This window comes from Phasianus colchicus, chromosome 24 (genome assembly GCF_987193195.1).
Source record: "Phasianus colchicus chromosome 24, bPhaCol1.hap1.1, whole genome shotgun sequence".
Classification (NCBI taxonomy): domain Eukaryota; kingdom Metazoa; phylum Chordata; class Aves; order Galliformes; family Phasianidae; genus Phasianus; species Phasianus colchicus.
The window spans coordinates 2,338,449-2,354,862 of record NC_143459.1 but is presented as its reverse complement, the minus strand read 5'-3'; the positions used below and the strand labels follow the sequence as shown (position 1 = coordinate 2,354,862).

Genomic DNA, 16,414 nt, shown 5'->3' with positions numbered 1-16,414 from the left:
AAGTTGAGGGAGGGCAGATTGAGGTTGGATGTCAGGGGGAAATTCTTTGCTATGAGAGTGGTGAGGTGCTGGAACAGCTGCCCAGAGGGGCTGTGGATGCCCCGTCCATCCCTGGAGGTGTTCAAGGCCAGGTTGGATGGGGCCCTGGGCAGCCTGGGCTGGTGTGAGATGTGGAGGTTGGTGGCCCTGCATGTGGCAGGGGGTTGGAGCTTCATGATCCTTGAGGTCCCTTCCAACCTGGGCCATTCTGTGATTAAACTCTGAGGGTGTTTCATGCTGAAGAATCACAGACTGCAGTGCTAAATTGGAAGAAATGCTGCTGATGCTTCTATAAAGCAGACTTACAGAGGAATCTGCAATCACACTTCTGGCTGCATTTAAGCTGCAAGAGAAAGAAGCTCTGGCAAAGGCTTTTAAAAGTGTTTATTGATAGTTATTAGACGGAATGATGGCGCAGTAGTGCAAACCAATGTGCAATTGGGAGAACGCCCTCCCTTCCCAGCTTTCACATTTACTTTATTACACAGGAGACATGGAAGTAGGATTAAATACAAAATGGGTCAGTACAATGCATTTACCACACTACGTTGGGCTTTGGACAGGTTACTGATCCCTCAGTGCATGTCAGTTTGGAGCTACAACAAAGCAGGGAATGGCTGCTATGTCCTGACCAGCTCTGCTAGCAAGACAGCTAGAAGCAGCAATCCTTAATTTACACACACATCTTCAGTCTCAAAACCTTAGCACTTTGCTCAGCCAATTTCTGCACTTTGTTTCATAAAGAAGGGAAAATAACAGACATTCACAAGCCACACAATATTTACTGATACATTACAATAAGCTTCAAGAGCCCTTCAAAGCAGGATTTCTCCTAATGCTCATCTGTCTTGTTTAACTGTAAGCATAGGTGCCTGCTTCCTCATCTTTGCACCATTTTCTCCCTGACAAATCAATCAGGAACAAGAAGCTCAACTTGTATTTTAGTGCTTTGAGAGTCAGCATTGGAAGAGATTTATTTGTCCAATAATAAACCATCAGCTAGTTTCTTCAATGACATTGCACTGCTAGATAGGATGTCCTCAGACTTAGAGTACTCAACTGGTGCATTTAAAAAAAAAACACAACCCCAACCATGCACAAAAATTAATAAAAGCAATGAGTCTCAAGGCTAAACTGACTTTCCTAAGCACACAGTGGTTCCAATTATCATCCATACATACTTCTCCTTGCTTCTCAGATCTGCAGTGGCATCTTTCTCTTCAATTGAATTTAGAACCACAGCCACCCAGAGACCAATAAAAAACCAATAAAACCATGGGGAAGATACCAGAGACTTGAGAAACTGCTGGATTAAGGTAATGAAAATCAGTGTTGTGCCCTCTTTGAATGTCGTTCTTATTCCAGTCCAACAAAGCTATCTGTACATATAAAAAGTTAAATTTCTGCCACTTGTCAAAATAAACAAGACATCTCCAATTATTGATCACACTTCAGCATACAGTTGGGACAGGGAATAATACATTACAGAAAGCAAAACCACAAGATGTTAGTTACATAAAACAATATAATTTGTATATAAACTGATAAATACTGTCTCCATGGTTCACTAATTCCAAATACTAGTTGTCTGCACATTAGTTGCTAATAACTATTACTAGAAGTAGTTCCAGCTTGTGCTCTCTCAGGGTGGTTTCATTTCCAAGACTAGTCTGCCTGTTCGTGCTGGGGGAAAGTATTCTCAGCAATGAGACAAGGTTCCATGTGAAGATCTCACTTTGCTGTCCACCAGATAATTAATCCTATGATTATAGAAGCCACAGCAAGACCAAGAATCAGGATACAGATCTTCTTACGGGATTTCTTCTGAAGGAGGAAGGAAAAAAAGCCAGTTCATGTTACTAAGTTTGGTGAATCAGAGCTCTCAATACCCATCACTATTCAAGGGAAGTAACAAGTACAGTTTATACCATTTCACATGCTCCTTAAATAGCATAAGCCACAACTAAATGTTTTTAGTTTTAGGTCTAAGAAATGCAATTAGGTCAAAATGTATCAAATTCTGCTATTTTTAAGGCAAATTCAAAATTTTATTTCAAGATAACTACAAACAGGGAAGTTGACAACACCTAATATACATTTCATGCTAAGGTCTGCCACCAAGGCTGCAAAGGAAAGCTAAACATCTCTAGCTATTTGGATTTTCCAGGTAAAACAAATGAAAATGCCATTCCTGTGATACAATCCCCCCATAGTCTGGTGCAGATAAAGTACTGCATTTCTACAGCTTAAATGATCTAGCATATTGTTACTGTACTTAATTTTACAGCTTTGATCACATTCTTCATCACAGGAAGCTACAGTCTGTCCACATACTGAGTATTTTTAACTTCACATAATGCTCTGAGACTGGTTATATATAATCACTTCCTTCTCTGTCTAGAAAAACACATCTAATACGTGCCTAGTATACTTGTCTTGGATTTACTGCCATCTCAAAACATTTATAAATACTACCTGCTGCCAGGGGGCAAAAGCTACTTTCTTTTCCTTGCAGTTAAACAACACTGGAGTGTAAGGCTTTTCATCATCTCAACACTTAAGACCACCCAATTTTTTTTTTTTTAATCTTGTGTGGGAGCAGAAACCTTTTCCCCCTCACAGAATCTGAACCAACAGCCACAACCACCACAGGGTGGATGAGGTTGGAAGGTACCTCTAGGTCTCTCTAGTCCAACCACTGCTCAAGCAGGGACACCCAGAGCACACTGCCAAAGACCACATTGAGGCAAATCCTCCAAGGAAGAGAATCCACAGCCTCTCTAGGCCAACTGTTCTGATGCTCTGTCACTTGCACAACACAGAAGAGCTTCCTGATGCTCAAAAAGGACCTCTTGTGTTCCAGTCAGTGCCCAACGCCTCTCACCAATCATTGGGCAGATACTTCCAACAACATGGATACTATGGAAACCATGAGCATCAAAAAAATCATTTAAGCAGCAGTGAGAACCAATGCAGAAAAGCTGAGTGGACAAGGAAGTCAGATTACAGGTTGGAAACTGAGCACAGTTAGAAAGGTGCTGCAAATCTTGGTCATCACGAGTTTCCTTAGTTTGGGCAAGGATTTTATTTTTTAATAACTTTATTTTTGTCCAAGTTCTTGCATGAAATCTTGGCTTAGCTGATATGTTTACAAGATGGTTACAACATACCAAACTGCTGTTAGCAAAACTGTTCAGCTCTCCCCTGAGAACGACAAAGACAGCTAAACATTTAAACCTGCTGAGAATACCTAGATGGAGGAACAGGCTGATTACATAACCTCTGAATTCGAAGGCTAATTTCAACAGAATGTTCTTGAGTCAATTGCTTTATCTATTCCTTTCAGCACAATTCTGTGGGAGTGTCAACTTGCATGATCTGTTTTTAATGGCCTGTTTGGTGTGCTGCAGTCCTTAGCATCTTGTTAGGGCTGTACCATTATTGATACTCACCTGTACACTGACAGGAATGCAAGCATACATAATTTACCTGATAATAGGCAGCTCTCTGTAACTGCTCACTGGCTCTTTCCACATGAACTTCCGCACTTTCCACATTTGCCTCTATGCTATCTATGGAAAAATAAGAGAACTTGTAAAAGAATTCAGAGCTTTGGTGCTTAAAAAAAAAAAACCAACACTTTTTGTACAAAATATCAGAAAAATTGAACTACACAGGCAGAATGTGCAACTGAACTAGAAAAGAAGCTTCTTGTTATCCAAACACACTTACCAATCATATCTCCTTGGTCATGAATCATCATGGCTAAATCCTTAAATATCTGATTGACATCCAAAATGTCGGCCTAAAGACAAATTTGACAAGTTAAACAAAACACTGGTTACAGCTTTTTTGCAGCCTAATTCTTAGTGCCTCTTCAGAACATCACTCAAAATAACTGAATAGATACCATCATTCACTGACTCAGGTGACTCGATGTTGCTATTGATGGAACTTGGGATTAACATATGAGCTTGCAATATTCTCACTGCTCTTTATTTCTTTCCTGTCACTAGCAATTAGCAGAGTAGAGAATTGAGATGAACCCTGTCACGAGTTGCTCCTACCATCTCTGAAGGCCCAGCAGTGAACACTGAAGGAAAATATACCTAGTCCCCTTAAACTGGAACAGGAAGATTTATCTTGGAATCAATTCTCTCTACAAGGAACTGTTTCTTTACCTTCAGGTCTCCTCAGCCCATCCCATTAGATAGCACTGCATGAATTCTTTGATTTATATCCTAATATTGTTAACTATATGTTAACATAAGTGCAGGATCTACTCTTCACCTCTAATTGCCTGATTGCCGTTTCTCTTTCTTTAATAAGCTCAAGGTCCTGTTCAGTTATTGCCACATCATCTTCTTGAGACTGCATTTGATTCCAGTCTTCACCACTGTGAAGAGAAGGAAAGAAAGTAAAACATTGTTTCTTTCAGCATAGGAATATTTTCTCACTATGATTACACTGAATCACCAGCGTGTTAAAGTTCAAAAGATTCCTAAAGAACAACACCAGCCTTGCAACTAACTGCAGACTTAGGACAACAATTACAAGTGAGAACAACAATAAGAGGGACAGACCAAGAAAAGTGAAGAAACTGAAAAGCAGTACATGCATAGGATAGTTTGTGCTAGGATGTGACCATTACCTATAGCATTATAGAACAGGCCTTATTTGAGGTTGCTTTTTTTAAGTTTGTTTTTTAAAATATCTGTACCTTCCTTTCCTCTCACCATCCCCCACAAAAAGAGGGGAATCAATCAGGGTGAAAGTCTTGATGGAGAGCAGCCTGCAAGCACAACATTATCAGATCAAAAGAACACCTGACAAGCATCTCGCTTCTAAAGATTCTCACTTACTATCTGCCATTTGGGGATACGAAGAAAGTTTAGTATTTTAATTGATTAATCTAGCAAGAACTGCAAATTAAGTCACACATCAAGAGAGATGTTTAGAAAAATCTCTGCATCATGGTGCACACCTACCCTGACGACAGTACTTCATAACTGCCGTGTAAGTGACACACACTGATTACAGTGAAGGCAGTACCAATAATACAAAGTCATCTATGTGTCCAACACAAAAGAGTTCTTCTGGAGTAATATCTCCCTCTTCTTCTTGGAGGCAAGCGTATCTGAAAGCACTGTAATATACCCAACAGGCATGTTGTGACATAACTCTAAGTAGTAAGTTCCAAAGACTCCAAGTACAAAAAAAAAAAAAAGAGACAAACTACTTGACTAGATCAGATACAGCAGAGACATTCAGGAATTCAGCTGAGTTGACAGTAGAGTCTTCAGGTGTTTAAGGCACAAGTGTCTGTATAGCACATAAGGACAATTTTAAATGTGGAGTAGTTGCTATTATATCTCACTGAGACAAGGACCTCTCCACGAACATAAACTGTGGCACCCCATGCATTAGTGAGCAAGATTTCAAACTCATCACAGCATCTCTATAACTGAACATTTCAGCATGTGGAACCCACAGGACTAACAAAAGGGGATGCACACCAAACAGCTGATCAGGGGATGAGACATCTAAGATAGGTGCCTTAATTTAGAACATTACAAGGTTTATACGGATAGGACCAACATATTGCATCCTCCATTTTTCAGGCATGCATAGTGGAAGCTGACACAGTAATCACAAATGCTTTTGCAGTGTCTTGAGTTCACTTGACTCACACTGTAGAGCTGATGCAACATTCTGCAAACTCATCTGCTATGCAGGCACAAAGTTACTGCAGAATCTATATACGTGTCTAATATTTCATAGTGATGTTGACTATGCATGTTCTGGTATCAATTGATTATTACCTCCAAGGCTTTGGGTTTAGAGCAGTCTCACCCACTACTTTGTAACAGCTCAATCTGGGCCCATAGATAACACCCAAACTCATGAAGAAGTATAGAGTTTTTGTGGAAAGAGTTTTGTGACAGAAAACACGTCTGGTAATCTTGTGCTCACAGTCCAGAACACCAGGAGTTCCAACTACCACATACTAGGGATTGAACTATTCCCACTGGGACACTAATCAACAGCCTACATTTCAGCAGGGTCAAATACTGTCATGCACTTTTTTTAAAAACACTGTATATTACAAACACTGTACTAACTGCATAGCATCTTTCTGTTTTTCATTGAGCTGAAAGAGCCTTGCCCAAGTTACAATATATCTACAGTCATTTTAATTATGCATAGGTAAGAGTGTACCCCAAGAATGCAAGAAGCTGTTACCTATCAAATGAAACAAGCTGTTCTTCTCTGAACCGCTCATCAGCCTGGAATAGATAAATGAGGTGTTAATATTTCAGACTACCAGAACTACTAACAAGCAAAATCAACAGGAATATCCTGAAGACAAAGGCATATGCTGTCCAGAGAGTTCTTTGCCATAGTCTCTTCAACTTTCAGATTTAACCTAAGGGAGTTTAGACCAGATTTAGATTCATCTTTAGATTTAATTTTAAATTCAGACTGTCTTTGCAAATCAAAGGCAACCAAAATGCAAAGACGAGAGTCTCTTTACTCAAATCATTGATGTATCATCAGCATATCAAGACATGTGCCTACTAATTACAACATCTGGAACAGCAAAACAGCCTACTGAGGCCTCATCTGTGCTCAGTGATGTATCAGTAGACAACCATGAAGTCAGTGGCAAAGACAAAATCTCTGAAATGATTTGTAGTCTATTACATCACAACAGAACGCCTGCAAATACTTACAGAGATACGGGAGCCAGCTCTTGCCCTTGCTACAGTCTCTTTTTCCTTCTCTGACACTTGTCTCTGTACTGCCTGGAAATTATTTAAGGCTGCAGAGAAATCATTCATTAAACGTTCTTTCTGAAGCCTCTGTTGACGCTAAGGAAAAAAAAACAAGCATTCAGATATTGCCATTCACGTTACTGTAACCATCAGACTCTTCAAAACATCATAAAAAGAAAAGTAAATGCCAACATTTAAGCGATCTTTTCGTTCCAGCATTCTGGGGCAGAAACTGGAGAACAAAAAGCCCATCATACTTCCATGTTATACCAAATGCTCTGTGCTCTACCTACTGTGAAACTGTCCTGTGCACTTTTCCCTGGCGTGTTCCCTTTGTGTTGTAACACCCCACGTATGGAAAACAAGAAGTTGGGAAAAAGACTTGACCCAAGGACAGTCAGTACTACAGCTGATTCTTACTCTTTCCACTACAGAGATTACCAATAGCCCTCTTAATCCGTAGGCTCTCTAGTACTTTCAAGAAGTTTGTATGAATTCAATAGATATGTCAAAGAAAAATAATATATACATTTTTGATGAGATCTTGCTCCTACAGATTTCAACTGGACTGCTTCAGTGGGCTTCATTCACTTACAGAAGTCAGTGCCACATTCAGCAACATGCACATGACTGGACTTTGCTTACCAGAGTGAGATTAATTGAAAAATACTTTCTGAACAAACACACAAAACACCGATGTACTTAGAACTGGTATTTAAACCTTTAGATAGAAAATTGGATCTACTAAGACAACATCTGCTGACCCATATCCAGAGATCATCCCATAACAGAATCACAGAAGCAGATAAGTCAGCACTACAGCAATGATTTAAAGCGGAGACAGAAGACGCCAACAGCAGAGGACTGTCCCTTCCCCTCCCCACAGGAAGGGATGCCCTGAAAGACTGTTTTGCCAGAGACAAAGTCATAAGCATTGCCTCAGCAGATTTCTTTAAATGTGAGCAAGCTGAGTCAGCTCCTTCCCTCCCCCACCTTCAGTTCAGGCATGGAAGGAAAAGTTTTTTGGTGCAATCACACTTCATACTGACAGTCAGCTTGCACTGAGCTTTTATCCAAAAACATGGTCTCACATCAGACTGCTCTGTAAACAAGATTATTTTTTCAGAAATAGAATTACATACTCAGCTCTCTCCAAGTTTTAGAGCTATTTGCTGCTGATAAATGTTTCCCCCCCAGCGTCATACAGTCAGGATGTAGCTAGCTTAGTTTGTCTTCCCACTTCAACAACTGCCTTCATTGCAGAAAGCTGCTGTCTCTTCAGCTGTGCCAGTTTAAGCTCTGTGAAATTGCACTCTAAGCCAGCTTATCAAGTAAGCAATTTAAAAAAACTCCAGAAAATTGTACATGCATACCTGTTCAGAAGCAGAGAGAGGAAGTGGTAGAGACCCCAGTTCTTTGAGATACTCATTGGTCTCTTTGGCCAAGCAGTTTGCAGAATGCTGTAGCTGTTGTCTAAAACAGTGTTTCAAAAACAGTTACACAAGTTTCTTCCAAAAAACAACCTGAGCATTTCAACATTTACAATAATGACCAAGTAAGGTTTCTGAGCTCACACATCTTTAAGGATATTTTTTCCTAAGAGAACAGAAACGTACTCTCAGCTTTCATTATCAACGTGGCTCCAGCTTATGTTAAAAAAAGATTAAAAGTAGTCCTGTGTTCCCTGCTAGCTAGCATCATTCAGTAGCTTTAGAAAGATATTTTCTTCCAATTGCACAAAGAGAAAAAATTTAAGGGAGGTAATAACTAGTTTCATTCCATGAATATAACCACTCCTAGCATGAGTGCCTGTGGCACCAAAGTGGTAACCAACTATTCTCGACAGTCTCTGACTTTACTGCTTAAGTATATATTTGATGAAGTGGGGCAAAACAGATACTGAGTTCTTGCAGATCCATGAAATTTCACAGAGAAGAATGACACAGGTTCTGCTCTGGGAAATGCAAAGCCTTTCCCAAACAGTCTTTCAGCTCTTATGTTTTCAAAAACAAGGTTGTGATTCAAAGCTGTTGGTGCAAAGGATCTACTGAAGCAGCACTTTCATTAGTATCACAATACAGGAAGCCATTTACATAAAATGTAATGCTAAGACATTTTGTACATCAAATATATGGCTTATTAGAAGGATTAGTGCTAGTACTACACAGAAAACAGAATTCCCAAGTTTCATTTTGAAACCATATCTGCAAAAACTAATAATGTAGACCAGGAAAATGCAAAATAAAGGAAGACTTGAGTTTTACTGGAAATGAATAGGAGTAAGATGTCCTCCACGTGTAGTGATCATAGTGCCAACTATCACAACTGATGTATTTACATGAAAAGAAGTTATTACAAAAAACGAGGATGTTGCATATTCAGATTCAAGGTGCAGTCATGTGAAAGACTACAGAAAAACTCACTTCTAACATTTCTTACTCCAGAATTTATTCTTTCCATAACATTCTATTTCTGCTTTTCAAGCTGGTATAAGAAGCATAGACTCCGTGTACAGTCTCTGTAGGAGATATTATAGACTGCACCTATTAAAATGTTTTCTCCACTGTTCTCCACTGGCTTATTGTGAAGTTATACATTGCATTTTGGCTGCCAGAGAGGACTGCTCATCTTTCTAGCACCTCAAATTCTTCTGTATTAAAAGCTGTTTAGCCATCAAATACAGGCCTTCCTTGCTGTTCTTCTAGAATGCCCTTATGTGAGGACAAATACCTAGTATGACATGCATTTCTTTAAAACCTCAAGAGAAGCTACTAGGGCTACTCCTTAGAACAGATAACACGTGGATAATACAATACTGCTCTTTTCAGATTCTATAGACCATTTTCTAGTTAATCTTAGCCAGCAGTTTTGAGTGGCTTCTCTAGAGTCCCACAGAAACACCTTAATATGTTCACTAAACTACTTAACACATCTAGTAACGTTTGGTTTGTAAGACTATATTAAATTTATGCAGTAAAGCATTTCTCCAAAGTAACTCACTTCTTCTAAGAATAAAGGTAAAAATCAAAGAGCCTAGACAATGTTTACTCAGTTAATACTTACAAGTTTTCCTGCAGCTTGCTGGAGTCCTGCTTGGTTCCCAGCTGGCTCATCAAATTCTTTATCTGAGCAGCTGAAGATAAAGACACAAGATTATTAAGAGGAGTTCTAGTGTATTTTATCTCTTCTTTAAGGGGTTCTCTAATGAAGGATCTCTCAGAATTTTGCTCAACTCAAGCTGGTATCACAACACTTAGACTTTGCATTTAAACATCCCCATTTAGCCATGGTCTAGCTCACTAGATTAACTTTCAGGCAGAAAGATAACAGATTTGCCTTTGGGATGTGTAGGCTGCATTACGTACCTAAAAGCTTGCATGCTCCTCTTCCTCAATTTTCTTAAACCAACAATTTTTGTTCCTACTAACCATGCTGTTTTTGCATCTTAGATCATCACTGCCAGAACTACTTTATTATTATTATGTTTTTAAATAATCTTTGTTTTGCTACTCTTGATAGACAGAAGCTGTTGCAGTACTGGTAAAGTCGGGTACAGCAGATAGAGCAGCATTGCTTACATCAATCTTAATCAGATTGTAGCCAAAGAAGTTCTAACCATCTCCTACATTTGTCCACAGTTCCTCTTGTGCAGGCACTGCTTATCATACAACCACCAAACCCTTAACGTACCCTTCTGTCTTAGAAGGGTATGTTTGAACAGATCAGCAAGCTGACTTGCTGTATCCTGCAGCTGCACGCTCCTTAGCATCAGTGAGAGATGCTGGGAACACAATGCAGGACAAAAGTACGTCATCTGATGGGCTCCTAGCAATCATGAAATCATATCCTACTCCCTCAAGCAGTGAGGCAAGACCAAGAAGCATCAACTTAACACTGTTCTAAAGGAGCTGAGCGTCAGTGAAATAACAAGAAATACTTCTAGTTCAGTGAGATTCTACCGGTGCAATTCCTGCTTTTAGCCTGGAGCAAAACACTTTAGTTGATTAAATGTGTTGGTAAAGAAACATCGGATTCCAATGACAGACCTCTCCTCTAAAGAGAAGAGTTATAATAACAGCAGTTCAGCCAGGGCTACAGTATGATTCAATCAGTAATGAGGCAAGATTTCTGACTTCTGCATACAGCATGATGCATTTCTGGTTTCTATTAGTCTGTACAGTGAGGAGTTGTTTAACAGCTTCTAATACAACAACCTAAACACTGCTTTTAGCGAGCAAGATTGCACTCATTTCACAGATGTATTCGCCACATGCAGATTCAAAGAGCTGACAGCCAAGTTAAACTGACAACACACCGACCACACACTGTGTGGACACAGAGGACCAAGCAAGTGGAGTTTGTTTGCTACATCAAGATATTCTGTGCTATTTTTTTCCCCCTCCTTTGGGTATATTCTTGTACAAGTCCCATTTCCACGCAAGGCAATGTGCTTTCTGTTCTTGCCTTCACCAGTTTCCACAGTTTTCCTTGCATAGCTTGTTTCAGCCAACAGTAATGCACAGAACCTACAGAAAATGGCCACAAAGCAACACAGAGGCTGGAGCTCTTCACCTTCATTTTTTGGGCACTGAGTACACACATCAGTATAGATAGTCCCTTCAGTTAGCAGCTTTCAGTCTACAAATCCTTTCAATTTTAGGCTGCAAAGCATTCCACACACATACTGTTATGCACTTCAGATTACTTACAACATTCTAACCTCCCTCTGGGTGTTTAGGTAAAACAACAGCCTTGCAGGCAATAGCTTTGCCAGCTTGCTCCAGCAGCTTTCTATACACTTGTGAGAAGTGCTACTTCTGCTGAGTTTTCTAAAAGAAATGAATACAACCCATCTGTCCCCACTGTTTGCTGTGTTTCCCTACGGGGAAAAAAAGAGGAGAAATGAGGAAGTGCTCAAGGTTTTTGTTTCCCTTCTCTTCAGGCCTTTTATCAAATACAGAGTACAGCTAATTACTGTAATGGTAAGTCAGCTGTTCTGTGTGTTCCCACCCACCTTGAGAGAAGCTATAAGACATTTGTTTCATCTGAAATTGGCAGCACACAGAGATAGGGCAGCTGCTGGTCATGAGACCAAGCAATCTAGTGCTAAGAAGAAGAGGAGCTGAATTAACTAGAGGAGGAAGCTCAGAGAAAACACACGGAAGAGAAAGAGGAGAGGCAAACAAAAGTCACTTTATCTGACAACTTCAGGAACAATTTAACAGGCAGCCACACCAAGAGGAGGCAGAACAGCTTAACGAATGCTCACAACTTGGTCAAAACAAAGTGGAACAGCAGAAAATCATTGAGGTTGGCAAAGATCTCTGAGATCATGCAGCCCAACCATCCAACCACCGCCAGTTCTGCCTACTGAGCCACGTCCCCAGGCAGCACAGGGATGGTCAGCCACCCCATCACAGTGCCAGGCACTCCTGCAGAGAAGCTTTTCCTAACATCCAACCTGAAAGCCTCCACCAGCCGCATTCAGGCGACCAAAGAAACAGCAGCAATCTTCGGGCAGCTGGTCCCACCTTCAGAAAAGGCAGCAGCTTTGCCAAGGGATCAATCACTCGATTGGAAACGATTCCCTCAGCCAGCGGCAGGGCTCAATACCCGGATTTCAACGACTACCCTCTGACACTACCTACCCTGTGACATTAACTACCTACCCTACGACATAACTACCCTACGACACGAACTGGAAGAGGTCTCCAGCCGCCCCGCTGTCACAGCCGCCAGCGCAGCTCCGCCCCGCCCCGCCCCAGGCCCACCAAGGAGGCCCGGCCCGGTCGTCCAGCACTCACTGTACTGCGCGATGCGCTGCACGTTGCCGCTGCATGTCTGAATGATAGCACCGAAATCCCGCGGCGGGGCCGTCGGCCCGGCCCGATAGGGATCCAGCGGTCCGTACGACATGACCGGCCGAATGACGGCTGCTCCCCGCCCGGCTGCCAGCACCCCGCCGCTCACCGCGCATGCGCGACCGCTGCTGACCGAGCGCCCGCCCTAAGCCGCCGGGACGCTGCCTGCGCATGCGTGGTCGCGGCCGGGCGCGGCCTCCGGTTGCCATGGTGACGGGAGCATCTCGGACAGGCGTGAAGCTGCGCCACAGGCCCTGAACGTGGAGTTGGCTGTGCTTTGACACTGGCACACGGCTCAGCACCACCATGCCGCTCCCAAGGAGGTTGTGGATGCCCCATCCCTCAGCATACACCCCAGGGCCCAGATCCATCCCCTGGGAGAGTCCTCATGGCCCTTGGGGGCTCCCAGGGAATCAGACACCACCATGCAGGCACCCTGCCCTGTTGGCACAAGTTAAAAGGGAGCAGAGCAACTGCAGGCACCAGGATGGGAGCAGCCAGGGCCTCAGGTACCTGAGTGGGAAGGGGAAAGGGAGGATGGGAGCGTAGAGAGGAGAGGCACCAGGTTGTGGGTACCAAGAACAAGGTCTGGTACAGGCACCAGTGTGAGGCTGTGAAGAGAGCTGTGAGTGTGCCAGGGCAGTGGGTGTGCTTCTGCAGAACGTGTGCTAGTACTGCAGGTCTGAGGTGCCAGGGAATGGGAACCCCAGCTCTTCCATGTAGCAAGAGAATAAATATAACATTTAAGAGCAGGGGCCACAAAGATGATCAGGGGGCTGGAGCACCTCCCCTGTGAGGACAGGCTGAAGGAGTTGGGCTTGTTCAGCCTGGAGAAAGAAGGCTGCGGGGTGACCTCATTGCAGCCTTCCAGTACCTAAAGGGAGCCTACAAAGAGGAGGGGAATCAACTCTTTGAAAGGGTGAGTGACAGCAGGACAAGGGAAAATGGTTTTAAGTTGAGGGAAGGGAGATTTAGGTTGGACATCAGGGGGAAATTCTTTACAGAGAGAGTGGTGAGGTACTGGAACAGCTGCCCAGGGAGGTTGTGGATGCCCCATCCCTGGAGGTGTTCAGGGCCAGATTGGATGGAGCCCTGGGCAGTCTGGTCTAGCATTAGGTGGGATGGTTGGTGGCCCTGCATGTGGCAAAGGGGTTGGAGATTCATGATCCTTGAGGTCCCTTCCAACCCTGGCAATTCTGTGATTCTGTGATCCCTGAAGGCATTCAAGGCCGGGCTGGATGTGGCTCCGGGCAGCCTGGTCTGATGGTCAGTGACCCTGCACACAGCAGGGGGTTGGAACTGCGTACACACATCAGTCACTGTGGTCCTTTGCAACCCAGGCCATTCTATGGTTCTGATTCTGATTCTCGCTCCTCTTCTCAGCAGGAGCAGAGGGAGAAAATGACATGGAACAACTCTTAGGTTGAGATAGGATGGGGAGATCACTCACCGGTTACTGTCACAAGCAAAACAGACTCAGTGTAGGGAAGTTAATGTGATTTACTGCCTACTGCTAGCAGACCAGAGCAGTGAGAACTAAAAGCAACACATACCTCCCTCCCATCCATGTTCTACCTCCTCCTCAGCCAGCAGCACAGCACAATGGGGGCTGTGCTCAGCCCACATCACCCCATCTCTGCTGCTCCTTCCTCCTTACCATGTCCCTGCCCCAGCACAGAGTCCTTCCCACACGATGCTGTCCTTCCCAAACTTCCCAAGCTGTGTGAGCTTCCCACAGGCTGCATGCAGATCAAGCCCTGCTCTAACACAGCTCTGTATCACATGGCCCATTTTTCAGGGGCTGCTCCAGCATGAGGCCTATTGGCAGCAGCTCTGCAGCCCTCCTGCAGCCTCCACCCTAGAACCTGATCCTGTGGGATCTCTTTGCACTGCTGCAGTGTGGGCTCCTCCATGGCTGCACATGGAGATCTGCTCCGCATGGTGCCACTGGGTTGCAGCGGGACAGTTTAGAATTAAGCTTTATCCTTAATCTTTTCATTATTGTTATGCAGTGAAAGACATTTATAAGTAATCTTTCACAGAATCAAAGGGTGCTTGAGGTCAGTTAGAAGGGATGTCTGGGTCCCTCTGGTCCAACACCTGCTCAAGCAGAGACACTGGATCTGCTTGTCCAGGACCACATCCAGGTGGCTTTTAAAGATCTCCAAGAAGGAGGGTTCACATCTTTTCAGACAGCCAGTTCCAGGGCAGAAATACACAATAAAAAAATGACATCCTCATGTTCAGACAGGAACCTCCTGTGTGCCAGTTTGTGCCCCTTGCCTCTTGTCCTGGCACTGGGCACCACAAACAAGAACCTGGCTCCATCGTCTTCACCTTCCCTCCAGGCATTTATGGTCATAAATAAGATCTCCCTGCTCCTCCACTACTTCAGGCTGAGCAGCCCCAGCTCTCTCAGCCTCTCCTCGTGACAGTGCCCACATAAAATGTCCCAAAACACATTAAAAAAGACAGATGTTTAGAGAGGAGACATTGCTTGGAGGAGACTGTATGGAGCATAAGGAGAGTAATCCCCACAAATCAAGCTCACCAAGTCTTCACACTGGTTTCTCCTTATAGTCATAAGTTTTCAGTATACACCTACCTATTATATATTCATAAAATTATCCAAGTACACGATTACATATTTTAATCTTCTGTATTTGAGCAACAGCCTTTGGTGACTGTTTGGAGAGGTGTCCTGTTACTCACCTTGTCCATATTTGGGCACAGGATTTTTTAAGGACACATAATCAGTCTCTTCTGATTGGTTTCTGTCCTGAATCTGTGCTTTTTCCCCAGCTTTACTGTAACCAGATGTTCTGCTGGGGATTCTTTGGAGGCCACCCCCAGTTCCCACCAGTCAGAATCTAAATTCACAGCTAGCAGATCTGTAACGTGAATTTTCTCCTTCCCGTGGACCCCCCCTTGGTTTCTGGTTTAATGAATCTCTTTTTCAGTGTCCATGACTCCAGCACCCTGCATGCTGACCCTTCCTCGGTGATGAAACAGCTGAAATTGGCTCAAATTGTCCTTTCCTATTATCCCTGCCTGAAAAATGACTCATCGCTGTCCTTCTGTCATTATATCCTCACCCCAGGGTGAGATTGGTACACCCACTTTTGGGACAAGGGTGAATTCTCATACTGCCCACATGAAGCTGGAAAGAAGAGCATGAATGCACAGTCCCTGCAAGGAACCATGGAGCCCACAGCATCCCCCATGGAGCACAGTGAGCCCTGAATTCTGCGTCCCCCAAATCCTGCATCCTCCCCTTATCTATCCTCTCCTACAGTGCCCAGCTGCACCCCTGAATCTTGTACCCCCTGATTCCTGTCCCACACTTTCACCCCAAATCCACAGTTCTGTATCCTGCCCCCAAATTCAACATCTCCCAAATCCCATATCTTCACTCTAAATTCCCTATCACCCCATCAAGTCTGCATTCCCTCTAAATACAAGATCCCCCAAATCTCATTTTGCTCAAATCCCAGTTTCACCCCAAATCCAGCATTTCCTCTAATCCCCTCTTTCACCTCAGATCCCACAGCTTCAACTCAAGTCCTGTGTTACTCTAAATCCTACAGCTTTACCGTAAGTCGTGCATTACCCAAACTCCATATCTTTGCCCCAAGTCTCACGTTGGCCAAATCCTTCAGTTTTATCCCAGATCTCCCAGTTTCATCCCAAATCCTGCAAGGCCCAAATCCCACAGCTTCACCTCAAATACTTGGTTGC

The 16,414-nt window shown here is 43.3% G+C and overlaps 1 protein-coding gene across 2 annotated transcripts; it reads right to left on the bottom strand.

Annotated features, from left to right (window-relative positions):
* Positions 1-408: 408 nt before the first annotated feature.
* STX12 (syntaxin 12) lies at positions 409-12,828 on the bottom strand. 2 transcript variants are annotated; one of them, XM_031595071.2, is made up of 10 exons: positions 12,620-12,828; positions 9,879-9,948; positions 8,189-8,288; positions 6,774-6,911; positions 6,283-6,326; positions 4,760-4,831; positions 4,330-4,435; positions 3,772-3,844; positions 3,529-3,611; positions 409-1,863 (listed from the first exon to the last, which is right to left on the bottom strand). In XM_031595071.2, exons 1-10 carry the CDS (start codon positions 12,729-12,731, stop codon positions 1,771-1,773), a joined length of 891 nt encoding a protein of 296 aa, XP_031450931.1. In that variant the 5' UTR covers positions 12,732-12,828; the 3' UTR covers positions 409-1,770. The 2 variants fall into 2 exon arrangements, with proteins under 2 accessions (XP_031450931.1, XP_031450932.1); XM_031595072.2 differs by lacking the exon at positions 4,760-4,831 and having other exon boundaries at positions 12,620-12,824.
* Positions 12,829-16,414: the final 3,586 nt, after the last annotated feature.

Excerpts from the sequence above, each read along its gene's own strand:
- STX12 (XM_031595071.2), bottom strand. The coding sequence starts at position 12,731 with ATGTCGTACGGACCGCTGGATCCCTATCGGGCCGGGCCGACGGCCCCG. Across the intron at positions 9,949-12,619 it reads GCAGCGCATCGCGCAGTACA|CTGCTCAGATAAAGAATTTG; the intron begins GTGAGTGCTGGA and ends CTTTATCTTCAG. Across the intron at positions 4,436-4,759 it reads GATGGTGAGAGGAAAGGAAG|TGGTGAAGACTGGAATCAAA; the intron begins GTACAGATATTT and ends TTCTCTTCACAG.